This window comes from Somniosus microcephalus, chromosome 4, assembly GCF_052327205.1.
Source record: "Somniosus microcephalus isolate GS21.2 chromosome 4, FLI_Smic_1.0, whole genome shotgun sequence".
Classification (NCBI taxonomy): Eukaryota; Metazoa; Chordata; class Chondrichthyes; order Squaliformes; family Somniosidae; genus Somniosus; species Somniosus microcephalus.
In genome coordinates, this window is record NC_140990.1 from 61,972,854 (window position 1) to 61,999,148 (window position 26,295).

General features: G+C 56.4%; 1 protein-coding gene across 2 annotated transcripts in view; it reads right to left on the reverse strand.

Moving 5' to 3' along the window:
* Positions 1–5,376: 5,376 nt before the first annotated feature.
* LOC147119032 (uncharacterized) overlaps positions 5,377–26,295 on the reverse strand; it is a 66,262-nt gene continuing 45,343 nt past the window's right edge. Inside the window, exons 1-2 of one of the 2 annotated variants that reach the window (XM_085984754.1) lie at positions 26,065–26,166; positions 5,377–6,679 (exon numbers count right to left, since the gene is read on the reverse strand). In XM_085984754.1, the coding sequence (XP_085840880.1) occupies positions 5,869–6,570 (702 nt within the window). In that variant the 5' untranslated portion in view covers positions 6,571–6,679; positions 26,065–26,166 and the 3' untranslated portion in view covers positions 5,377–5,868. Of the gene's footprint in view, positions 6,680–26,064; positions 26,167–26,295 lie in introns of those variants that run through there. The other variant, XM_085984753.1, reaches the window with a different exon arrangement.

Genomic DNA, 26,295 nt, shown 5'->3' on the forward strand with positions numbered 1-26,295 from the left:
CTTCACACCTACTCTCCAAAACCCCTCACCCCAACTCTCTTTCACCCTTACTCTCCAATCCCCTCACCCCAACTCCTCTTTCACCCCTACTCACCAACCCCCCTCACCCCAACTCCTCTTTCACCCCTATTCCGCAACTCCCTCACCCCAACTCCTCTTTCACCCCTACTCACCAACGCCCCTCACCCCAACTCCTCTTTCACCCCTACACCCAACCCCCTCACCCCAACTCCTCTTTCACCCCTAATCTCCAAACCCCCTCACCCCAACTCCTCTTTCACCCCCCTCTCCAACCCCCCTCACCCCAACTCCTCTTTCACCCCTACTCTCCATCCCACTCACCCCAACTCCCCTTTCACCCCTACTCTCCAACCCCCCTCACCCCAACTCCTCTTTCACCCCCTCTCCAACCCCCCTCACCCCAACTTCTCTTTCACCCCTACTCTCCAACCCACTCACCCCAACTCCTCTTTCACACCTACTCTCCAACCCACTCACCCCAACTCCCTTTCACCCCCCTCTCCAACCCCCCTCACCCCAACTTCTCTTTCACCCCTACTCTCCAACCCACTCACCCCAACTCCTCTTTCACCCCTACTCTCCAACCCCCCTCACCCCAACTCCTCTTTCTCCCCTACTCTCCAACCCCCCACACCCCAACTCCCCTTTCACCCCTGCTCTCCAACCCCCCTCACCCCAACTCCTCTTTCACCCCTACTCTCCAACCCCCCTCACCCCAACTCCTCTTTCACACCTACTCTCCAAACCCCCTCACACCAACTCCTCTTTCACCCCTACTCTCCAACCCCCTTCACCCCAACTCCTCTTTCACCGCTGCTCTCCAACCAACCTCACCCCAACTCCTCTTTCACCCCTACTCTCCAACCCCCTCACACCAACTCCTCTTTCACCCCTGCTCTCCAACCCCCTTCACCCCAACTCCTCTTTCACCCCTACTCTCCAACCCCCTCACCCCAACTCCTCTTTCACCCCTACTCTCCAATCCCCCTCACCCCAACTCCTCTTTCACCCCTAATCTCCAACCCCCCTCACCCCAACTCCTCTTTCACCCCTACTCTCCAACCCCTCTCACGCCAACTCCTCTTTCACCGCTACTCTCCAACCCACTCTCCCCAACTGCTCTTTCACCCCTACTCTCCAACTCTCCTCACCCCAACTCCTCTTTCACCCCTACTCTCCAACCCCCTCACCCGAACTCCTCTTTCACCCCGACTCTCCAACCCCCCACACCCCAACTGCTCTTTCACCCCTACTCTCAACCCCCTCACCCCAACTCCTCTTTCACCCCTACTCTCCAACCCCTCACCCCAACTCCCCTTTCACCCCTGCTCTCCAACACCCTCACCCCAACTCCTCTTTCACCCCTAATCTCCAACCCCCCTGACCCCAACTCCTCTTTCACCCCTACTCTCCACCCCCCTTCACCCCAACTCCTCTTTCACCCCTACTCTCCAACCCACCTCGCCCCAACTCCTCTTTCACCCCTACTCTCCAACCCCCTCACCCCAACTCCTCTTGCACCCCTACTCTCCAGCCCCCCTCACCCCAACTCCTCTTTCACCCCTACTCTCCACCCCTTCACCCCAACTCCTCTTTCACCCCTACTCTCCAACCCACCTCGCCCCAACTCCTCTTTCACCCCTACTCTCCAACCCCCCTCACCCCAACTCCTCTTTCACCCCGGCACTCCAACCCCCTCACCCCAACTCCTCTTTCACCCCTACTCTCCAAACCCCCTCACCCCAACTCCTCTTTCAGCCCTACACTCCAACCCCCTCACCCCAACTCCTCTTTCACCCCTACTCTCCAACCCCCTCACCCCAACTCCTCTTTCACCCCTACTCTCCAACCCCCCTCACCCCAACTCCTCTTTCACCCCTACTCTCCAACCCCCTCACCCCAACTCCTCTTCACCCCTACTCTCCAACCCCCCTCACCCCAACTCCTCTTTCACCCCTACTCTCCAACCCCCTCACCCCAACTCCTCTTTCACCCCAACTCTCCAACCCCCCTCACCCGAACTCGTCTTTCACCCCTACTCTCCAACACCCTCACCCCAACTCCTCTTTCACCCCTACTCTCCAACCCCCCTCACCCCAACTCCTCTTTCACCCCTACTCTCCAACCCCCCTCACCCCAACTCCTCTTTCACCCCTACTCTCCAACCCCCCTCACCCCAACTCCTCTTTCACCCCTACTCTCCAAAACCCCTCGCCCCAACTCCTCTTTCACCCCGACTCTCCAACCCCCTTCACCGCAACTCCTCTTTCACCCCTACTCTCCAACCCCCCTCACCCCAACTCCTTTCACCCCTACTCTCCAACCCCCCTCACCCCGACTCCTCTTTCACCCCTACTCTCCAACCCCTCACCCCAACTCCTCTTCACCCCTTCTCTCCAACCCCCCTCACCCCAACTCCTCTTCACCCCTACTCTCCAACCCCCCTCACCCCAACTCCTCTTCACCCCTACTCTCCAAAACCCCTCGCCCCAACTCCTCTTTCACCCCTACTCTCCAACCCCCCTCACCCCAACTCCTCTTTCACCCCTACTCTCCCACCCCCCTCACCCCAACTCCTCTTCACCCCTACTCTCCAAACCCCTCACCCAACACCTCTTCACCCTTACTCCCCAACCCCCTCACCCCAACTCCTCTTTCACCCCTACTCACCAACCCCCCTCACCCCAACTCCTCTTCACCCCTACTCCCCAACCCCCTCACCCCAACCCTCTATCACCCAACTCCCCTTTCACCCCTGCTCTCCAACACCCTCACCCCAACACCTCTTTCACCCCTACACTCCAACCCCCCTCACCCCAACTCCTCTTTCACCCCTACCCTCCAACACCCTCACCCCAACTCCTCTTTCACCCCTTCTCTCCAACCCTCCTCACCCCAACTCCTCTTTCACCCCTACTCTCCAACCCCCCTCACCCCAACTCGTCTTTCACCCCTACTCTCCAACACCCTCACCCCAACTCCTCTTTCACCCCTACTCTCCAACCCCCCTCACACCAACTCCTCTTTCACCCCTACTCTCCAACACCCTCACCCCAACTCCTCTTTCACCCCTACTCTCCAACCCCCCTCACACCAACTCCTTCACCCCTACTCTCCAACCCCCTCACCCCAACTCCTCTTTCACCCCTACTCTCCAACCCCCCTCACCCCAACTCTCCAAACCCCTCACCCCAACTCCTCTTTCACCCCTACTCTCCAACCCCCTTCACCCCAAATCCTCTTTCACCCCTACTCTCCAACCCCCTCACCCCAACTCCTCTTTCACCCCTAATCTCCAACCCCCCTCGCCCCAACTCCTCTTTCACCCCTACTCTCAAACCCCCCTCACCCCAACTCCTCTTTCACTCCTACTCTCCAACCCCTCACCCCAACTCCTCTTTCACCCCTACTCTCCAACCCCCCTCACCCTACTCCTCTTTCACCCCTACTCTCCAACCCCCCTCACCCCAACTCCTCTTTCACACCTACTCTCCAACCCCTCACCCCAACTCCTTTCTCCCCTACTCTCCAACCCCCCTCAACCCAACTCCTCTTTCACCCCTACTCTCCAACCCCCTCAGCCCAACTCCTCTTTCACCCCCACTCAACAACCCCCTCAGCCCAATCCTTTCACCCCTGCTCTCCAACCCCCCTCACCCAACTCCTTTTCACCCCTACTCTCCAACCCCCTCACCCCAACTCCTCTTTCACCCCCCACTCTCCAACCCCCTCAGCCCAACTCCTCTTTCACCCCTACTCTCCAACCCCCCTCACCCCAACTCCTCTTTCACCCCTACTCTCCAACCCCCCTCACCCCAACTCCTCTTTCACCCCTACTCTCCAACCCCCCTCACCCCAACTCCTCTTTCACCCCTACTCTCCAACCCCCCTCACCCCAACTCCTCTTTCACCACTACTCTCCAACCCCTCACCCCAACTCCTCTTTCACCCCTACTCTCCAACCCCCCTCACCCCAACTCCTCTTTCACCCCTACTCACCAACCCCCCTCACCCCAACTCCTCTTTCACCCCTACTCTCCAACCCCCCTCACCCCAACTCCTCTTTCACCCCTACTCTCCAACCCCCCTCACCCCAACTCCTTTCACCCCAACTCACCAACCCCCCTCACCCCAACTCCTCTTTCACCCCTACTCTCCAACCCCCTCTCCCCAACTCCTCTTTCACCCCTACTCACCAACTCCCCTCACCCCAACTCCTCTTTCACCCCTACTCACCAACTGCCCTCACCCCAACTCCTCTTTCACCCCTACTCTCCAACCCCCCTCACCCCAACTCCTCTTTCACCCCTGCTCACCAACTCCCCTCACCCCAACTCCTCTTTCATCCCTACTCACCAACTGCCCTCACCCCAACTCCTTTTTCACCCCTACTCTCCAACCCCCCTCACCCCAACTCCTCTTTCACCCCTAGTCTCCAACCCCCTCACCCCAACTCCTCTTTCACCCCTACTCTCCAACCCCCCTCACCCCAACTGCTCTTTCACCCCTACTCTCCAACCCCTCACCCCAACCCTTTTTCACCCCTACGCTCCTACCTAATTGGATAGGTTTGGATGAATAGGAGCAGGAGGAGGCTTGTGTGGAGCAGAAACACCGGCACGGATCAGTTGGGCCGAATGGCCTGTTTCTGTGCTGCAGACTCTCTGTAACTCTGTGAATTGCTCATCCCTGTGGGAGCCGATATTAGTCAAAAACTGCTTCTTGGGCATTTCTGACCGTCAATATTAGTGGAGACTGAACCAATCACACAGCTCGGTGTCAGATTGAATCATTCCTCCATCCAGCCTGTAACCGATGAAACTTGTAACACTGAGGCTGAAATTCCACTGCCGTGCGCCGGGGGTGCAGGCAGTGCTGGGCACAGAGGGAGCAGCAAACCGGGTTCAGAGAGGGCACGCTGGGTTTGCCCTTGACCTGGGCTTTCCATTGAGCCTGTGCTGGGGCCCAGTGGGATTTCACTGCTCCGGGGCATTCCTGAGTGTGTCACAGGAACATTAGAAACAGGAGGAGGCCATTCAGCCCCTCGAGCCTGCTCCACCATTCAATGAGAGAGATGCTGTGGGGCACACTCTTCCAGTTGCTGGCAGTGATTAACAGACTGTGTTTTGTGTTTAGTGATCCCGGGCATGTTACCGATACCTTCCCTGGATACCAAGGCTGGGAGAGGCACTCTGGAATGTATGGGGAGCTGGGACTTGTCCACGAGAGTAACCGAAGGTATGAGAGCTGGAATAATCTAGAGTTAGAAAGGAGAAAAGGCCCAAACAGTAACAGGACATGAATTAGTCTCCTCTTATCTTGGAGAAATCAAATATTTGACACACTGTGTTTGACACAAAGCTGATTTATTTGACATAAACATGTTGAATCTTCGTAGAATAATTACCAGTCATTTTTAGACTGGAAACGCAAACGTGCCATTTCACTTTCGGTCAGGAACAGATCGCAGTTTGACACCAATCTCTGATTTGACAGCACGTTTCCAGCATTCACCGTTGTTCTTCCTGACTCTAAACACAGTTGTAAAGGAGCCTTCTGTTCCGTTCCTAGGAGCTCTGAACCATGGGAGAGAGCGGCTGGGACACATTTCTAACATGACTCAAGATTACCCACACGGGGACTTTGCTGTCAGTGAAGAGAGATGAGAAATCTACAATGTGTTGAAAACAAGGCTGATTTTTTTGACACATAACCAGAATATTAAACTCCAGCCTAGTTATAGGGTTAATAATATCAGCAGAAACAAACCCCAAATGTCAGAATGAAGATGGTTCAGTCCTGGATGTGATTAACAGCAGCAATAATAGCAGAATCCAACCCCTACAGTCACTTGTGAACGCGCTGATGTGTCAGCAGGTTGGACGAGCGAGTGAATCCCTTCCCACACATGGAGCAGGTGAATGGCCTCTCCCCAGTGTGAACTCGCTGATGCAGCATCAAGCAGGAGGAATGAGTGAATCCCTTCCCACACACGGGACATTTAACTGGTTTCTCTCCCTTGTGAATCCACTGGTGTTCCATCAGGTTAGCGGACTGAGTGAATCCCTTGCCACACACAGGGCAGGTGAACGGCCTTTCCCCGGTGTGACTGCGTTGGTGTGCCCGCAGGTGGAACGAGCGCCTAAACCTCTTGTGACAGTGAGAGCACTCAAATGGTCTCTCGTCAGTGTGAACTATCACGTGCTTCTGCAGACCAGATGAATTATTGAATCCCTTCCCACACACGGAGCAGGTGAACGGCCTCTCCCCGGTGTGAAGTCGCTGGTGTTTCAGCAGGTTGGATGAATTATTGAATCCCTTCCCACACACTGAGCAGGTGAACGGCCTCTCCCCAGTGTGACTGCGCCGATGAGTTTCCAGCTGGGATGGGGACACGAATCCCTTCCCACAGTCCCCACATTTACACAGTTTCTCCCTGGAGTGACTGCATTTGTGGCTTGACAGGCCCGATGATTGGTTGAAGCCTCGTCCACACACCGAGCACGTGTATGGTTTCTGCCCGCTGTGATTGGGGCTTTTTCCTTCCATATTCAAATGCCGATGATATTCAGGTCCTGATGAATCGAGTGACTCTGTCAGATCTTGATGTGATGTTTGGTTTGAGTTTCCCGTCTGTAAATCCTCCTCTTCTAAAACCCTGTAAAAGGAGTCGACAGAAGTCACTAAGTACAGGATAGGAATTCAGAACAGACAATTCTAGTTTCCATGGAATATTCTTTCCTCGGTTGTTCCCACAAAGCTGAAAATCCCTGTCCCACACACTCTCCCTCCTCCCTGTGCTGACATCCAACCCCATCGCACAATCTCCACAGTTTCTTTCCTCTGCTCCCAGTTTTCTTCCTCCCCTGAAGGTGCTGATTCTGGCTGGGTTCAGTTCTACATTCCCTGGTTCCCCTCTCTCTCCCCCCGCTGAAGGTGCTGACACTGGCTGGTTTCAGTTCTACACTCACTGGTTCCCCTCTCCTCCACTGAAGGTGCTGACTCTGGCTGGATTCAGTTCTACACTCACTGGTTCCCTCCCTCTCCTCCCCTGAAGGTGCTGACACTGGCTGGGTTCAGTTCTACACTCACTGGTTCCCCTCCCTCTCCTCCCCGGAAGGTGCTGAATCTGGCTGGGTTCAGTTCTACACTCACTGGTTCCCTCCCTCTCCTCCCCTGAAGGTGCTGACTCTGGCTGGGTTCAGTTCTATACAACTGGTTCCCCTCCCTCTCCTCCCCTGAAGGTGCTGAATCTGGCAGGGTTCAGCTCTACACTCACTGGTTCCCTCCCTCTCCTACCCTGAAGGTGCTGACTCTGGCTGGGTTCAGTTTTACACTCGCTGGATCCCCTCTCACCCCTCCCCTGAAGGTGCTGACACTGGCTGGGTTCAGTTCTACACTCACTGGTTCCCCTCCCTCTCCTCTGCTGAAGGTGTTGACTCTGGCTGTGTTCAGTTCTACACTCACTGGTTCCTCTCCCTCTCCTCTCCTGAAGGTGCTGACTCTGGCTGTGTTCAGTTCTACACTCACGGGTTCCCCTCCCTCTCCTCTGCTGAAGGTGTTGACTCTGGCTGGGGTCAGTTCTTCACTCACTGGTTCCCCTCCCTCTCCTCCCTTGAAGGTGCTGACTCTGGCTGGGTTCAGTTCTACACTCACTGGTTCCCCTCCGCCTCCTCCCCTGAAGGTACTCACTCTGGCTGGGTTCAGTTCTACACTCACTGGTTCCCCTCTCCCTCATCCACTGAAGGCACTGACTCTGGCTGGGTTCAATTCTACACTCGCTGGTTCCCCTCCCTCTCCCTCCCCTGAAGGTGCTGACTCTGGCTGGGTTCAGTTCCACACTCACTGGTTCCATTCCCTCTCCTCTCATGAAGGTGCTGACTCTGGCTGGGTTCAGTTCTATACAACTGGTTCCCCTCCCTGTACTCCCCTGAAGGTGCTGACTCTGGCTGGGTTCAGTTCTATACAACTGGTTCCCCTCCCTCTCCTCCCCTGAAGGTGCTGACCATGGCTGGGTTCAGTTCTACACTTACTGGTTCCCCTCCCTCTGCTCCCCTGAAGGTGCTGACTCTGGCTGGGTTCAGTTCTACACTCACTGGTTCCCCTCTGCTCCCCTGAAGGTGACGACTCTGGCTGGGTTCAGTTCTACACTCACTGGTTCCCCTCCCTCTCCCTCCCCTGAAGGTGATCTCTGTGGCTGGGTTCAGTTCCACACTCACTGGTTCCTCTCCCTCTCCTCACCTGAAGGCGCTGACTCGGGCTGGGTTCGGTTGTACACTCACTGGTTCCCCTCCCCCTCCTCCTCTGAAGGTGCTGACTCTGGCTGGGTTCAATTCTACACTCATTGATTTCCCTCCATCTCCACCCCTGAAGGTGCTGACTCTGGCTGGGCTCAGTTCTACACTCACTGGTTCCCCTCTCCTCCCCTGAAGGTGTTGACACTGGCTGGGTTCAGTTCTACACTCACTGGTTCCCCTCTCTCCCCTCCCCTGAAATTGCTGACTCTGGCTGGGTTCAGTTCTACACTCACTGGTTCCCCTCCCTCTCCTCCCTGAACGTGCTGACTCTGGCCGGGTTCAGTTCTACACTCACTGGTTCCCCTCCCTCCTACCCTGAAGGTGCTGACTCTGGCTGGGTTCAGTTCTACGTTCACTGGTTCCCCTCCCTCCTCCCCTGAAGGCGCTGACTCTGGCTGTGTTCAAGTTCCACACTCACTGGTTCCCCTCCCTCTACTGCCCTGAAGGTGCTGACTCTGGCTGGGTTCAGTTCCACACTCAATGGTTCCCCTCCCTCCTACCCTGAAGGTGCTGACTCTGGCTGGGTTCAGTTCTACACTCACTGGTTCCCCTCCCTCTCATCCCGTGAAGGTGCTGACTCTGGCTGGGTTCAGTTCTACATTCACTGGTTCCCCTCCCTCTCATCCAGTGAAGGTACTAACTCTGGCTGGGTTCAGTTCTACACTCACTGGTTCCCCTCCCTCTCCTCCCCTGAAGGTGCAGACTCTGGCTGGGTTCAGTTCCACACTCACTGGTTCCCCTCTCTCCTCCCCTGAAGGTGCTGACTCTGGCTGGGTTCAGTTCCACACACACTGGTTCCCCTCCCTGTCCTCCCCTGAAGGTGCTGAATCTGGCTGGGTTCAGTTCGACACTCACTGGTCCCCCTCCCTCTCGTCCCGTGAATGTGCTGACTCTGGCTGGGTTCAGTTCTACACTCACTGGTTCCTCTCCCTCTCCTCTCCTGAAGGTGCTGACTCTGGCTGGGTTCAGTTCTACACTCACTGGTTCCCCTCCCTCTCCTCCCCTGAAGGTGCTGACTCTGGCTGGGTTCCGTTCCACACTCACTTGTTCCCCTCCCTCTCCTCTCCTTAAGGTGCTGACTCTGGCTGGGTTCAGTTCTACACTCACTGGTTCCCCTCCCTCTCCTCCCCTGAAGGTGCTGACTCTGGCTGGGTTCAGTTCTACACTCACTGGTTCCCCTCCCTCTCCTCCCCTGAAGGTGCTGACTCTGGCTGGGTTCCGTTCCACACTCACTTGTTCCCCTCCCTCTCCTCTCCTTATGGTGCTGACTCTGGCTGGGTTCAGTTCTACACTCACTGGTTCCCCTCCCTCTCCTCCCCTGAAGGTGCTGACTCTGGATGGGTTCAGTTCTACACTCACGGGTTCCCCTCCCTCTCCTCCCCTGAAAGTGTTGATTCTGGCTGGGTTCAGTTCTACACTCACTGTTTCCACTCCCTCCTACCCTGAAGGTGCTGACTCTGGCTGGGCTCAGTTCTGCACTCACTGGTTCCCCTCCCTCCTACCCTGAAGCTGCTGACTCTGGCTGGGTTCAGTTTTACACTCGCTGGTTCCCCTCTCTCCCCTCCCCTGAAGGTGCTGACACTAGCTGGGTTCAGTTCTACACTCACTGGTTCCCCTCCCTCTCCTCCCCTGAAGGTGCTGACTCTGGCTGGGTTCAGTTCTACACTCACTGGTTCCCCGCCCTCTCCTCCCCTGAAGGTGCTGACTCTGGCTGGGTTCAGTGCTGCACTCACTGGTTCCCCTCCATCTCCACCCCTGAAGGTACTGACTCTGGCCGGGTTCAGTTCTACACTCACTGGTTCCCCTCTCTCTCATCCACTGAAGGTACTGACTCTGGCTGGGTTCAGTTCTACACTCACTGGTTCCTCTCCCTCTCCTCCCCCGAAGGTGCTGACTCTGGCTGTGTTCATTTCTACACTCACTGCTTCCCCTCCCTCCTACCCTGAAAGTGCTGACTCTGGCTGGGTTCAGTTCTACACTCACTGGTTCCCCTCCCTCTCCTCCCCTGAAGGTGCTGACTCTGGCTGGGTTCAGTTCCACAAGCAGTGGTTCCCCTCGCTCTCCTCCCCTGAAGGTGCTGACTCTGGCTGGGTTCAGTTCTACACTCACTGGTTCCCCTCCCTCTCCTCCCCTGAAGGTGCTGACTCTGGCTGAGTTCAGTTCTATACTCACTGGTTCCCCTCCCTCTCCTCCCGTGAAGGTGCGGACTCTGGCTGGGTTCAGTTCTATACAACTGGTTCCCCTCCCTCTCCTCCCCTGAAGGTACTGACTCTGGCTGGGTTCAGTTCTACACTCACTGGTTCCCCTCCCTCTGCTCCCCTGAAGGTGCTGACTCTGGCTGGGTTCAGTTCTACACTCACTGGTTCCTCTCCCTCTCCTCTCCTGAAGGTGCTGACTCTGGCTGTGTTCAGTTCTACACTCACGGGTTCCCCTCCCTCTCCTCTGCTGAAGGTGTTGACTCTGGCTGGGTTCAGTTCTACACTCACTGGTTCCCCTCCGCCTCCTCCCCTGAAGGTACTCACTCTGGCTGGGTTCAGTTCTACACTCACTGGTTCCCCTCTCCCTCATCCACTGAAGGCACTGACTCTGGCTGGGTTCAATTCTACACTCGCTGGTTCCCCTCCCTCTCCCTCCCCTGAAGGTGCTGACTCTGGCTGGGTTCAGTTCTACAATCACTGGTTCCCCTCTCCTACGCTGAAGGTGCTGACTCTGGCTGGGTTCAGTTCTATACAACTGGTTCCCCTCCCTGTACTCCCCTGAAGGTGCTGACTCTGGCTGGGTTCAGTTCTATACAACTGGTTCCCCTCCCTCTCCTCCCCTGAAGGTGCTGACCATGGCTGGGTTCAGTTCTACACTTACTGGTTCCCCTCCCTCTGCTCCCCTGAAGGTGCTGACTCTGGCTGGGTTCAGTTCTACACTCACTGGTTCCCCTCTGCTCCCCTGAAGGTGACGACTCTGGCTGGGTTCAGTTCTACACTCACTGGTTCCCCTCCCTCTCCCTCCCCTGAAGGTGATCTCTGTGGCTGGGTTCAGTTCCACACTCACTGGTTCCTCTCCCTCTCCTCACCTGAAGGCGCTGACTCGGGCTGGGTTCGGTTGTACACTCACTGGTTCCCCTCCCCCTCCTCCTCTGAAGGTGCTGACTCTGGCTGGGTTCAATTCTACACTCATTGATTTCCCTCCATCTCCACCCCTGAAGGTGCTGACTCTGGCTGGGCTCAGTTCTACACTCACTGGTTCCCCTCTCCTCCCCTGAAGGTGACGACTCTGGCTGGGTTCAGTTCTACACTCACTGGTTCCCCTTCCTCCTACCCTGAAGGTACTGACTCTGGCTGATTTCAGTTCTGCACTCACTGATTCCCCTCTCTCCCCTCCCCTGAAGGTGCTGACACTGGCTGGGTTCAGTTCTACACTCACTGGTTCCCCTCTCTCCCCTCCCCTGAAATTGCTGACTCTGGCCGGGTTCAGTTCGACACTCAATGGTTCCCCTCCCTCCTACCCTGAAGGTGCTGACTCTGGCTGGGTTCAGTTCTACACTCACTGGTTCCCCTCCCTCTCATCCCGTGAAGGTGCTGACTCTGGCTGGGTTCAGTTCTACATTCACTGGTTCCCCTCCCTCTCATCCCGTGAAGGTACTAACTCTGGCTGGGTTCAGTTCTACACTCACTGGTTCCCCTCCCTCTCCTCCCCTGAAGGTGCAGACTCTGGCTGGGTTCAGTTCCACACTCACTGGTTCCCCTCTCTCCTCCCCTGAAGGTGCTGACTCTGGCTGGGTTCAGTTCCACACACACTGGTTCCCCTCCCTGTCCTCCCCTGAAGGTGCTGAATCTGGCTGGGTTCAGTTGTATACAACTGGTTCCCCTCCCTCTCCTACCCTGAAGGTGCTGACTCTGGCTGGGTTTAGTTCTACACTCACTGGTCCCCCTCCCTCTCGTCCCGTGAATGTGCTGACTCTGGCTGGGTTCAGTTCTGCACTCACTGGTTCCTCTCCCTCTCCTCTCCTGAAGGTGCTGACTCTGGCTGGGTTCAGTTCTACACTCACTGGTTCCCCTCCCTCTCCTCCCCTGAAGGTGCTGACTCTGGCTGGGTTCAGTTCTACACTCACTGGTTCCCCTCCCTCTCCTCCCCTGAAGGTGCTGACTCTGGCTGGGTTCCGTTCCACACTCACTTGTTCCCCTCCCTCTCCTCTCCTTAAGGTGCTGACTCTGGCTGGGTTCAGTTCTACACTCACTGGTTCCCCTCCCTCTCGTCCCCTGAATGTGCTGACTCTGGCTGGTTTCAGTTCTACACTCACTGGTTCCCCTCCCTCTCATCCCCTGAAGGTGCCGACTCTGGATGGGTTCAGTTCTACACTCACTGGTTCCCCTCCCTCTCCTCCCCTGAAAGTGTTGATTCTGGCTGGGTTCAGTTCTGCACTCACTGGTTCCCCTCCCTCTCCCTCCCCTGAAGGTGATGTCTGTGGCTGGGTTCAGTTCCACACTCACTGGTTCCCCTCCCTCTCCTCCCCTGAAGGTGCTGACTCGGGCTGGCTTCGGTTGTACACTCACTGGTTCCCCTCCCCCTCCTCCCCTGAAGGTGCTGACTCTGGCTGGGTTCAGTTCTGCACTCACTGGTTCCCCTCCCTCTCCTCCCCTGAAGGTTCTGACTCTGGCTGGGTTCAGTTCTACACTCACTGGTTCCCCTCCCTCTCCTCCCCTGAAAGTGCAGAATCTGGCTTGGTTCAGTTCAACACTCACTGGTTCCCCTCTCTCTCATCCACTGAAGGTACTGACTCTGGCTGGGTTCAGTTCTACACTCACTGGTTCCCCTCCCTCTCCTCCCCTGAAGGTGCTGACTCTGGCTGGGTTCAGTTCTACACTCACTGTTTCCCCTCCCTCCTACCCTGAAGGTGCTGACTCTGGCTGGGTTCAGTTCTACACTCACTGTTTCCACTCCCTCCTACCCTGAAGGTGCTGACTCTGGCTGGGCTCAGTTCTGCACTCACTGGTTCCCCTCCCTCCTACCCTGAAGGTGCTGACTCTGGTTGGGTTCAGTTTTACACTCGCTGGTTCCCCTCTCTCCCCTCCCCTGAAGGTGCTGACACTAGCTGGGTTCAGTTCTACACTCACTGGTTCCCCTCCCTCTCCTCCCCTGAAGGTGCTGACTCTGGCTGGGTTCAGTTCTACACTCACTGGTTCCCCGCCCTCTCCTCCCCTGAAGGTGCTCACTCTGGCTGGGTTCAGTGCTGCACTCACTGGTTCCCCTCCATCTCCACCCCTGAAGGTACTGACTCTGGCCGGGTTCAGTTCTACACTCACTGGTTCCCCTCTCTCTCATCCACTGAAGGTACTGACTCTGGCTGGGTTCAGTTCTACACTCACTGGTTCCTCTCCCTCTCCTCCCCTGAAGGTGCTGACTCTGGCTGTGTTCATTTCTACACTCACTGCTTCCCCTCCCTCCTACCCTGAAAGTGCTGACTCTGGCTGGGTTCAGTTCTACACTCACTGGTTCCCCTCCCTCTCCTCCCCTGAAGGTGCTGACTCTGGCTGGGTTCAGTTCCACAAGCAGTGGTTCCCCTCGCTCTCCTCCCCTGAAGGTGCTGACTCTGGCTGGGTTCAGTTCTACACTCACTGGTTCCCCTCCCTCTCCTCCCCTGAAGGTGCTGACTCTGGCTGAGTTCAGTTCTATACTCACTGGTTCCCCTCCCTCTCCTCCCGTGAAGGTGCGGACTCTGGCTGGGTTCAGTTCTATACAACTGGTTCCCCTCCCTCTCCTCCCCTGAAGGTACTGACTCTGGCTGGGTTCAGTTCTACACTCACTGGTTCCTCTCCCTCTCCTCTCCTGAAGGTGCTGACTCTGGCTGTGTTCAGTTCTACACTCACGGGTTCCCCTCCCTCTCCTCTGCTGAAGGTGTTGACTCTGGCTGGGGTCAGTTCTTCACTCACTGGTTCCCCTCCCTCTCCTCCCTTGAAGGTGCTGACTCTGGCTTGGTTCAGTTCTACACTCAATGGTTCCCCTCCGCCTCCTCCCCTGAAGGTACTCACTCTGGCTGGGTTCAGTTCTACACTCACTGGCTCCCCTCTCCCTCATCCACTGAAGGCACTGACTCTGGCTGGGTTCAATTCTACACTCGCTGGTTCCCCTCCCTCTCCCTCCCCTGAAGGTGCTGACTCTGGCTGGGTTCAGTTCTACAATCACTGGTTCCCCTCTCCTACGCTGAAGGTGCTGACTCTGGCTGGGTTCAGTTCCACACTCACTGGTTCCATTCCCTCTCCTCTCATGAAGGTGCTGACTCTGGCTGGGTTCAGTTCTATACAACTGGTTCCCCTCCCTGTACTCCCCTGAAGGTGCTGACTCTGGCTGGGTTCAGTTCTATACAACTGGTTCCCCTCCCTCTCCTCCCCTGAAGGTGCTGACCATGGCTGGGTTCAGTTCTACACTTACTGGTTCCCCTCCCTCTGCTCCCCTGAAGGTGCTGACTCTGGCTGGGTTCAGTTCTACACTCACTGGTTCCCCTCTGCTCCCCTGAAGGTGACGACTCTGGCTGGGTTCAGTTCTACACTCACTGGTTCCCCTCCCTCTCCCTCCCCTGAAGGTGATCTCTGTGGCTGGGTTCAGTTCCACACTCACTGGTTCCTCTCCCTCTCCTCACCTGAAGGCGCTGACTCGGGCTGGGTTCGGTTGTACACTCACTGGTTCCCATCCCCCTCCTCCTCTGAAGGTGCTGACTCTGGCTGGGTTCAGTGCTACACTCACTGGTTCCCCTCCCTCTGCTCCCCTGAAGGTGCTGACTCTGGCTGGGTTCAATTCTACACTCATTGATTTCCCTCCATCTCCACCCCTGAAGGTGCTGACTCTGGCTGGGCTCAGTTCTACACTCACTGGTTCCCCTCGCCTCCCCTGAAGGTGACGACTCTGGCTGGGTTCAGTTCTACACTCACTGGTTCCCCTTCCTCCTACCCTGAAGGTACTGACTCTGGCTGATTTCAGTTCTGCACTCACTGATTCCCCTCTCTCCCCTCCCCTGAAGGTGCTGACTCTGGCTGGGTTCAGTTCTACACTCACTGGTTCCCCTCTCTCCCCTCCCCTGAAATTGCTGACTCTGGCTGGGTTCAGTTCTACACTCACTGGTTCCCCTCCCTCTCCTCCATGAACGTGCTGACTCTGGCCGGGTTCAGTTCTACACTCAATGGTTCCCCTCCCTCCTACCCTGAAGGTGCTGACTCTGGCTGGGTTCAGTTCTACACTCACTGGTTCCCCTCCCTCTCATCCCGTGAAGGTGCTGACTCTGGCTGGGTTCAGTTCTACATTCACTGGTTCCCCTCCCTCTCATCCCGTGAAGGTACTAACTCTGGCTGGGTTCAGTTCTACACTCACTGGTTCCCCTCCCTCTCCTCCCCTGAAGGTGCAGACTCTGGCTGGGTTCAGTTCCACACTCACTGGTTCCCCTCTCTCCTCCCCTGAAGGTGCTGACTCTGGCTGGGTTCAGTTCCACACACACTGGTTCCCCTCCCTGTCCTCCCCTGAAGGTGCTGAATCTGGCTGGGTTCAGTTGTATACAACTGGTTCCCCTCCCTCTCCTACCCTGAAGGTGCTGACTCTGGCTGGGTTTAGTTCTACACTCACTGGTCCCCCTCCCTCTCGTCCCGTGAATGTGCTGACTCTGGCTGGGTTCAGTTCTGCACTCACTGGTTCCTCTCCCTCTCCTCTCCTGAAGGTGCTGACTCTGGCTGGGTTCAGTTCTACACTCACTGGTTCCCCTCCCTCTCCTCCCCTGAAGGTGCTGACTCTGGCTGGGTTCAGTTCTGCACTCACTGGTTCCTCTCCCTCTCCTCTCCTGAAGGTGCTGACTCTGGCTGGGTTCAGTTCTACACTCACTGGTTCCCCTCCCTCTCCTCCCCTGAAGGTGCTGACTCTGGCTGGGTTCCGTTCCACACTCACTTGTTCCCCTCCCTCTCCTCTCCTTAAGGTGCTGACTCTGGCTGGGTTCAGTTCTGCACTCACTGGTCCCCCTCCCTCTCCTCCCCTGAAAGTGTTGATTCTGGCTGGGTTCAGTTCTGCACTCACTGGTTCCCCTCCCTCTCCCTCCCCTGAAGGTGATGTCTGTGGCTGGGTTCAGTTCCACACTCACTGGTTCCTCTCCCTCTCCTCCCCTGAAGGTGCTGACTCGGGCTGGGTTCAGTTCTACACTCACTGGTTCCCCTCCCTCTCCTCCCCTGAAGGTGCCGACTCTGGCTGGGTTCAGTTCTGCACTCACTGGTTCCCCTCCCTCTCCTCCCCTGAAGGTGCTGACTCTGGCTGGGTTCAGTTCTACACTCACTGGTTCCCCTCCCTCTCCTCCCCTGAAAGTGCAGAATCTGGCTTGGTTCAGTGCAACACTCACTGGTTCCCCTCCCTCTCCTCCCCTGAAGGTGCTGACTCTGGCTGGGTTCAGTTCTACACTCACTGTTTCCCCTCCCTCCTACCCTGAAGGTGCTGACTCTGGCTGGGTTCAGTTCTACACTCACTGTTTCCACTCCCTCCTACCCTGAAGGTGCTGACTCTGGCTGGGCTCAGTTCTGCACTCACTGGTTCCCCTCCCTCCTACCCTGAAGGTGCTGACTCTGGCTGGGTTCAGTTTTACACTCGCTCGTTCCCCTCTCTCCCCTCCCCTGAAGGTGCTGACACTAGCTGGGTTCAGTTCTACACTCACTGGTTCCCCTCCCTCTCCTCCCCTGAAGGTGCTGACTCTGGCTGGGTTCAGTTCGACACTCACTGGTTCCCCGCCCTCTGCTCCCCTGAAGGTGCTGACTCTGGCTGGGTTCAGTGCTGCACTCACTGGTTCCCCTCCATCTCCACCCCTGAAGGTACTGACTCTGGCCGGGTTCAGTTCTACACTCACTGCTTCCCCTCCCTCCTACCCTGAAAGTGCTGACTCTGGCTGGGTTCAGTTCTACACTCTCTGGTTCCCCTCCCTCTCCTCCCCTGAAGGTGCTGACTCTGGCTGGGTTCAGTTCTACACTCACTGGTTCCCCTCCCTCTCCTCCCCTGAAGGTGCTGACTCTGGCTGGGTTCAGTTCTACACTCACTGGTTCCCCTCCTTGTCCTCCCCTGAAGGTGCTGACTCTGGCTGGGTCCAGTTCTACACTCACTGGTTCCTCTCCCTCTCCTCCCCTGAAGGTGCTGACTCTGGCTGTGTTCATTTCTACACTCACTGCTTCCCCTCCCTCCTACCCTGAAGGTGCTGACTCTGGCTGGGTTCAGTTCTACACTCACTGGTTCCCCTCCCTCTCCTCCCCTGAAGGTGCTGACTCTGGCTGGGTTCAGTTCCACAAGCAGTGGTTCCCCTCGCTCTCCTCCCCTGAAGGTGCTGACTCTGGCTGGGTTCAGTTCTACACTCACTGGTTCCCCTCCCTCTCCTCTGCTGAAGGTGTTGACTCTGGCTGGGGTCAGTTCTTCACTCACTGGTTCCGCACCCCCTCCTCCACTGAAGGTGCTGACTCTGGCTGGGTTCAGTTCCACACTCACTGGTTCCTCTCCCTCTCTTCCCCTGAAGGCGCTGACTCGGGCTGGGTTCAGTTCTACACTCACTGGTTCCCCTCCCTCTCCTCCCCTGAAAGTGTTGATTCTGGCTGGGTTCAGTTCTGCACTCACTGGTTCCCCTCCCTCTCCCTCCCCTGAAGGTGATGTCTGTGGCTGGGTTCAGTTCCACACTCACTGGTTCCTCTCCCTCTCCTCCCCTGAAGGTGCTGACTCGGGCTGGCTTCGGTTGTACACTCACTGGTTCCCCTCCCCCTCCTCCCCTGAAGGTGCTGACTCTGGCTGGGTTCAGTTCTACACTCACTGGTTCCCCTCCTCCGAAGGTGCTGACCCTGGCTGGGTTCAGTTCTACACTCACTGGTTCCCCTCTCTCTCCGCCCCTGAAGGTGCTGACTCTGGCTGGGTTCAGTTCTGCACTCACTGGTTCCCCTCCCTCTCCTCCCCTGAAGGTGCTGACTCTGGCTGGGTTCAGTTCTACACTCACTGGTTCCCCTCCCTCTCATCCACTGAAGGTACTGACTCTGGCTGGGTTCAGTTCTACACTCACTGTTTCCCCTCCCTCCGACCCTGAAGGTGCTGACTCTGGCTGGGCTCAGTTCTACACTCACTGGTTCCCCTCTCCTCCCCTGAAGGTGCTGACTCTGGCTGGGTTCAGTTTTACACTCGCTGGTTCCCCTCTCTCCCCTCCCCTGAAGGTGCTGACACTAGCTGGGTTCAGTTCTACACTCACTGGTTCCCCTCCCTCTCCTCCCCTGAAATTGCTGACTCTGGCTGGGTTCAGTGCTACACTCACTGGTTCCTCTCCCTCTCCTCCCCTGAAGGTGCTGACTCTGGCTGGGTTCAGTTCTACACTCACTGGTTCCTCTCCCTCTCCTCCCCTGAAGGCGCTGTCTCTGGCTGGGTTCAGTTCTACACTCACTGGTTCCTCTCCCTCTCCTCCCCTGAAGGCGCTGTCTCTGGCTGGGTTCAGTTCTACGCTCACTGGTTCCCCTCCCTCTCCCTCCCCTGAAGGCGCTGTCTCTGGCTGGGTTCAGTTCTACAATCACTGGTTCCGCTCCCTCTCCTCCCCTGAAGGTGCTGACTCTGGCTGGGTTCAGTTCCACACTCACTGGTTCCCCTCCCTCTCCTCCCCTGAAGGTGCTGACTCTAGCTGGGTTCAGTTCCACACTCACTGGTTCCCCTCGCTCTCCTCCCCTGAAGGTACTGACTCTGGCTGGGTTCAGTTCTACACTCACTGGTTCCCCTCTCCCTCTCCTCCCCTGAAGGTGCTGACTCTGGCTGTGTTCAGTTCTACACTCACTGCTTCCCCTCCCTCCTACCCTGAATGTGCTGACTCTGGCTGGGTTCAGTTCTACACTCACTAGTTCCCCTCCCTCTCCTCCCCTGAAGGTGCTGACTCTGGCTGGGTTCAGTTCTACACTCACTGGTTCCCCTCCCTCTCCTCCCCTGAAGGTGCTGACTCTGGCTGGGTTCAGTGCTACACTCACTGGTTCCCCTCCCTCTCCTCCCCTGAAGGTACTGACTCTGGCTGGGTTCAGTTCTACACTCACTGGTTCCCCTCTCCCTCTCTGCTCCCCTGAAGGTGCTGACTGTGACTGGGTTCAGTTCTACGCTCACGGGTTCCCCTCCCTCTCCTCCCCTGAAGGTGCTGACTCTGGCTGGGTTCAGTTCTACACTCACTGGTTCCCCTCCCTCTCCTCTCCTGAAGGTGCCGACTCTGGCTGGGTTCAGTTCTATACAACTGGTTCCACTCCCTCTGCTCCCCTGAAGGTGCTGACTCTGGCTGGGTTCAGTTCTACACTCACTAGTTCCTCTCCCTCTCCTCTCCTGAAGGTGCTGACTCTGGCTGGGTTCAGTTCTACACTCACTGGTTCCCCTCCCTCTCCTCTGCTGAAGGTGTTGACTCTGGCTGGGGTCAGTTCTACATTCACTGGTTCCCCTCCCTCTCGTCCCCTTAATGTGCTGACTCTGGCTGGATTCAGTTCTACACTCACTGGTTCCCCTCCCTCTCCTCTGCTGAAGGTGTTGACTCTGGCTGGGGTCAGTTCTACATTCACTGGTTCCCCTCCCTCGCCTCCCCTGAAGTTGCCGACTCTGGCTGGGTTCAGTTCTACATTCACGGGTTCCCCTCCCTCTCCTCTCCTGAAGGTACTGACTCTGTCTGGGATCAGTTCTACACTCACTGGTTCCCCTCCCTCTCTCTCCCCTCATGGTGATGCCTGTGGCTGGGTTCAGTTCTACGATCACCGGTTCCGCTCCCTCTCCTCCCCTGAAGGTGCTGACTCTGGCTGGGTTCAGTTCCACACTCACTGGTTCCCCTCCCTCTCCTCCCCTGAAGGTGCTGACTCTGGCTGGGTTCAGTTCTACACTCACTGGTTCCCCTCCCTCTCTCTCCCCTCATGGTGATGCCTGTGGCTGGGTTCAGTTCTACGATCACTGGTTCCGCTCCCTCTCCTCCCCTGAAGGTGCTGACTCTGGCTGGGTTCAGTTCCTCACTCACTGGTTCCCTCCCTCTCCTCCCCTGAAGGTGCTGATTCTGGCTGGGTTCAGTTCCACACTCACTGGTTCCCCTCGCTCTCCTCCCCTGAAGGTGCTGACTCTGGCTGGGTTCAGTTCTACACTTACTGGTTCCCCTCCCTCTCCTCCCCTGAAGGTGCTGACTCTGGCTGGGTTCAGTTCTACACTCACTGGTTCCCCTCCCTGTCCTCCCCTGAAGGTGCTGACTCTGGCTGGGTTCAGTTCTACACTCACTAGTTTCCCTCCCTCTCCTCCCCTGAAAGTGTTGATTCTGGCTGGGTTCAGTTCCACACTCACTGGTTCCCCTCGCTCTCCTCCCCTGAAGGTGCTGATTCTGGCTGGGTTCAGTTCCACACTCACTGGTTCCCCTCGCTCTCCTCCCCTGAAGGTGCTGACTCTGGCTGGGTTCAGTTCTACACTTACTGGTTCCCCTCCCTCTCCTCCCCTGAAGGTGCTGACTCTGGCTGGGTTCAGTTCCACACTCACTGGTTCCCCTCGCTCTCCTCCCCTGAAGGTGCTGACTATGGCTGGGTTCAGTTCTACACTCACTGGTTCCCCTCTCTCTCCTCCCCTGAAGGTGCGGACTCTGGCTGGGTTCAGTTCTACACGTACTGGTTCCCCTCCCTCTCCTCCCCTGAAAGTGTTGATTCTGGCTGGGTTCAGTTCTACACTCACTGGTTCCCCTCTCTCTCCTCCCCTGAAGGTGCGGACTGGCTGGGTTCAGTTCTACACTCACTGGTTCCCCTCCCTCTCCTCCCCTGAAGGTGCTGATTCTGGCTGGGTTCAGTTCCACACTCACTGGTTCCCCTCGCTCTCCTCCCCTGAAGGTGCTGACTCTGGCTGGGTTCAGTTCTACACTTACTGGTTCCCCTCCCTCTCCTCCCCTGAAGGTGCTGACTCTGGCTGGGTTCAGTTCTAAACTCACTGGTTCCCCTCCCTCTCCTCCGCTGACGGTGCTGACTCTGGCTGGGTTCAGTTCTACACTCACTGGTTCCCCTCCCTCTCCTCCGCTGACGGTGCTGACACTGGCTGGGTTCAGTTTTACACTCGCTGGTTCCCCTCCCTCTCCTCCCGTGAAGGTGCTGACTCTGGCTGGGTTCAGTTCTACATTCACTGGTTCCCCACTCTCTCCTCCCCTGAAGGTGCTGACTCTGGCTGGGTGTTGTTCTATACAACTGGTTCCCCTCCCTCTCCGACCCTGAAGGTGCTGACTCTGGCTGGGTTCAGTTCTACACTCACTGGTTCCCCTCGCTCTCCTCCCCTGAAGGTGCTGACTCTGGCTGGATTCAGTTCTACACTCACTGGTTCCCCTCCCTCTCCTCTGCTGAAGGTGTTGACTCTGGCTGGGGTCAGTTCTTCACTCACTGGTTCCGCTCCCTCTCCTCCCCTGAAGGTGCCGACTCTGGCTGGGTTCAGTTCTACACTCACGGGTTCCCCTCCCTCTCCTCTCCTGAAGGTGCTGACTCTGGCTGGGTTCAGTGCTACACTCACTGGTTCCCCTCCCTCTCCTCCCCTGAAAGTGCTGACTCTGGCTGGGTTCAATTCTACACTCACGGGTTCCCCTCCCTCTCCCTCCCCTGAAGGCGATGTCTGTGGTTGGGTTCAGTTCTACAATCACTGGTTCCGCTCCCTCTCCTCCCCTGAAGGTGCTGACTCTGGCTGGGTTCAGTTCTCCACTCACTGGTTCCCCTCTCTCTCCTCCCCTGAAGGTGCTGACACTGGCTGGGTTCAGTTTTACACTCACTGGTTCCCCTCCCTCTCCTCCCCTGAAGGTGCTGACTCTGGCTGGGTTCAGTTCGACATTCACTGGTTCCGCTCCCGCTCCTCCCCTGAAGGTGCTGACTCTGGCTGGGTTCAGTTCCACACTCACTGGTTCCCCTCTCTCCTCTCATGAAGGTGCTTACCCTGGCTGGGTTCAGTTCTACACTCACTGGTTCCCCTCCCTGTCCTCCCCTGAAGGTGCTGACTCTGGCTGGGTTCAGCTCTACACTCACTGGTTCCCCTATCTTACCTCCACTGAAGGTGCTGACTCTGGCTAGGTTCTGTTCTACACTCACTGGTCCCCCTCCCTCTCCTCCCCTGAAAGTGTTGATTCTGGCTGGGTTCAGTTCTACACTCACTGGTTCCCCTCCCTCTCCCCCCCCCCCTGAAGGTGATGTCTGTGGCTGGGTTCAGTTCCACACTCACTGGTTCCTCTCCCTCTCCTCCCCTGAAGGCGCTGACTCGGGCTGGTTTCGGTTCTACACTCACTGGTTCCCCTCCCTCTGCTCCCCTGATGGTGCTGACTCTGGCTGGGTTCAATTCCACACTCATTGATTCCCCTCCATCTCCTCCCCTGAAGGTGCTGACTCTGGCTGGGTTCAGTTCTACACTCACTGGTTCCCCTCCCTCTCCTCCCCTGAAGGTGATGTCTGTGGCTGGGCTCAGTTCTACAATCACTGGTTCCATTCCCTCTCCTCCCCTGAAGGTGCTGACTCTGGCTGGGTTCAGTTCTACACTCACTGGTTCCCCTCCCTCTCCTCCCCTGAAGGTACTGACTCTGGCTGGGTTCAGTTATACACTCACTGCTTCCCTCCCTCCTACCCTGAATGTGCTGACTATGGCTGGGTTCAGTTCTACATTCACTGGTTCCCCTCTCCACTCCCCTCAACGTGCTGACTCAGGCTGGGTTCAGTTCTACACTCTCTGGTTCCTCTCGCTCTCCTCCCCTGAAGGTGCTGACTCTGGCTGGGTTCAGTTCTACACTCACTGGTTCCCCTCCCTCTCCTCCCCTGAAGGTACTGACTCTGGCTGGGTTCAGTTCTACACTCACTGGTTCCCCTCTCTCCTCCCCTGAAGGTGCTGACTCTGGCTGGGTTCATTTCTACACTCACTGGTCCCCCTCCCTCTCGTCCCCCGAATGTGCTGACTCTGGCTGGGTTCAGTTCTACACTCACTGGTTCCTCTCCCCTCCTGAAGGTGCTGACTCTGGCTGGATTCAGTTCTTCACTCACTGGTTCCCCTCCCTCTCCTCCCCTGAAGGTGCCGACTCTGGCTAGGTTCAGTTCCACACTCACGGGTTCCCCTCCCTCTCCTCTGCTGAAGGTGTTGACTCTGGCTGGGTTCATTTCTACACTCACTGCTTCCCCTCCCTCCTACCCTGAAGGTGCTGACTCTGGCTGGGTTCAGTTCTACACTCACTGGTTCCCCTCCCTCTCCTCCCCTGAAGGTGCTGACTCTGGCTGGGTTCAGTTCTACACTCACTGGTTCCCCTCCCTCTCCTCCCCTGAAGGTGCTGACTCTGGCTGGGTTCAGTTCTACACTCACTGGTTGCCCGCTCTCTCCTCCCCTGAAGGTGCTGACTCTGGCTGGGTTCAGTTCCACAAGCACTGGTTCCCCTCGCTCTCCTCCCCTGAAGGTGCTGACTCTGGCTGGGTTCAGTTCTACACTCACTGGTTCCCCTCCCTCTCCCTCCCCTGAAGGTGATGTCTGTGGCTGGGTTCAGTTCCACACTCACTGGTTCCTCTCCCTCTCCTCCCCTGAAGGTGCTGACTCTGGCTGGATTCAGTTCAACACTCACTGGTTCCCCTCCCTCTCCTCCCCTGAAGGTGCTGACTCTGGCTGGGTTCATTTCTACACTCACTGGTCCCCCTCCCTCTCGTCCCCTGAATGTGCTGACTCTGGCTGGGTTCAGTTCTACACTCACTGGTTCCTCTCCCTCTCCTCTCCTGAAGGTGTTGACTCTGGCTGGGCTCAGTTCTACACTCACTGGTTCCCCTCTCCTCCCGTGAAGGTGCCGACTCTGGCTGGGTTCAGTTCCACACTCACGGGTTCCCCTCCCTCTCCTCCCCTGAAGGTGCTGACTCTGGCTGGGTTCAGTTCTACACTCACTGGTTCCTCTCCCTCTCCTCCCCTGAAGGTGCTGACTCTGGCTGTGTTCATTTCTACACTCACTGGTTCCCCTCCCTCTCCTCCCCTGAAGGTGCTGACTCTGGCTGGGTTCAGTTCTACACTCACTGGTTGCCCGCTCTCTCCTCCCCTGAAGGTGCTGACTCTGGCTGGGTTCAGTTCCACAAGCACTGGTTCCCCTCGCTCTCCTCCCCTGAAGGTGCTGACTGTGGCTGGGTTCAGTTCTACACTCACTGGTTCCCCTCTCCCTCTCCTCCCCTGAAGGTGCTGACTCTGGCTGGGTTCAGTTCCACACTCACTGCTTCCCCTCCCTCCTCCCCTGAAGGTGCTGACTCTGGCTGGGTTCAGTTCTACACTCACTGGTTCCCCGCTCTCTCCTCCCCTGGAGGTGCTGACTCTGGCTGGGTTCAGTTCTGCACTCACTGGTTCCCTTCCCTCTCCTCCCCTAAAGGTACTGACTCTGGCTGGGTTCAGTGCTACACTCACTGGTTCCCCTCTCTCCTCCCCTGAAGGTGCTGACTCTGGCTGGGTTCAGTTCTACACTCTCTGGTTCCCCTCCCCCTGCTCCCCTGAAGGTGCTGACTCTGGCTGGGTTCATTTCTACATATATCAAAAGGAAAAGACTGGTGAAAACCAAAGTTGGTCCATTGCAGTCAGATACGGGGGAATATATAATGGGAAATAAGGAAATGGCAGATCAACTAAATGCATACTTTGGGTCAGTCTTTACGAAGGAAGACACAAAAAACCTCCCTGGGATATCGGGAAAAATAGGGACATTGGCAAAGGAGGAACTGACGCAAATCAATATCTCTAAGGATATGGTGTTAAGGAAGCTAAAGGGATTGAAGGTGGACAAATCCCCAGGGCCTGATAACATGCATCCTAGGGTACTGAAGGAGGTGGCCCTAGAGATAGCGGATGCACTAAGGATGATTTTTCAGAATTCATTAGACTCGGGAACAGTGCCGATGGATTGGAGGGTAGCTAACGTTACCCCACTATTCAAAAAGGGGGGTAGGGAAAAAGCAGGTAATTACAGACCTGTAAGCCTTACATCAGTTGTGGGCAAAATGCTGGAGTCCATCATTAAGGATGAAATAGCGGAGCACTTAGCAAATGGGGACAGGATAGGACAGAGTCAACATGGATTTACAAAGGGTAAATCGTGCTTGACTAATCTATTGGAATTTTTTGAGGGAGTAACTGGTAGAATAGATGGGGGAGAGCCAGTAGATGTGGTGTACCTGGACTTCCAAAAGGCCTTCGATAAGGTCCCACATAAAAGATTAGCATGGAAAATTGAGGCTCATGGGATAAAGGGGAAAGTTTTGGCGTGGATAGGGAACTGGCTGTCAGATAGAAAACAGAGAGTTGGAATAAACGGCTCATTTTCTGAATGGCAGGCAGTAACAAGTGGGGTACCACAGGGATCTGTCCTGGGCCCCCAGCTGTTCACAATTTACATTAATGACCTGGATCAGGGAGTCGGATGCAGCATTTCCAAATTTGCAGACGACACTAAACTAGGAGGGGGGGTGGGCTCAGAGGAAGAGACCAGGAAGCTCCAGAGCGATTTGGACAGACTGGGCGATTGGGCGGATAAATGGCAGATGCACTATAATGTGGACAAGTGCGAAGTTATCCACCTTGGGTGCAGGAACGGGAGGGCAAATTATTATTTAAATGGCAATAGATTGGGAGAGGGGGAAGTACAGAGAGACCTGGGTGTTCTTGTACACCAGTCACTGAAGGCGAGCATGCAGGTGCAACAGGCGGTCAAGAAGGCAAACGGTATGCTGGCCTTCATAGCAAAAGGGTTAGAATACAGGAACAGGGATACCTTGCTGCAGCTGTACAGGGCACTGGTGAGACCACACCTCGAGTACTGTGTACAGTTTTGGTCGCCTCATCTGAGGAAGGATGTTCTTGCCATGGAGGGGGTGCAGCGGCGATTCACCAGGCTGATACCAGGAATGGCGGGAATGACCTATGAGGAGAGACTATGTAGTTTAGGGATGTACACACTGGAGTTTAGAAGATTGAGAGGGGACCTCATAGAAGTGTATAAAAT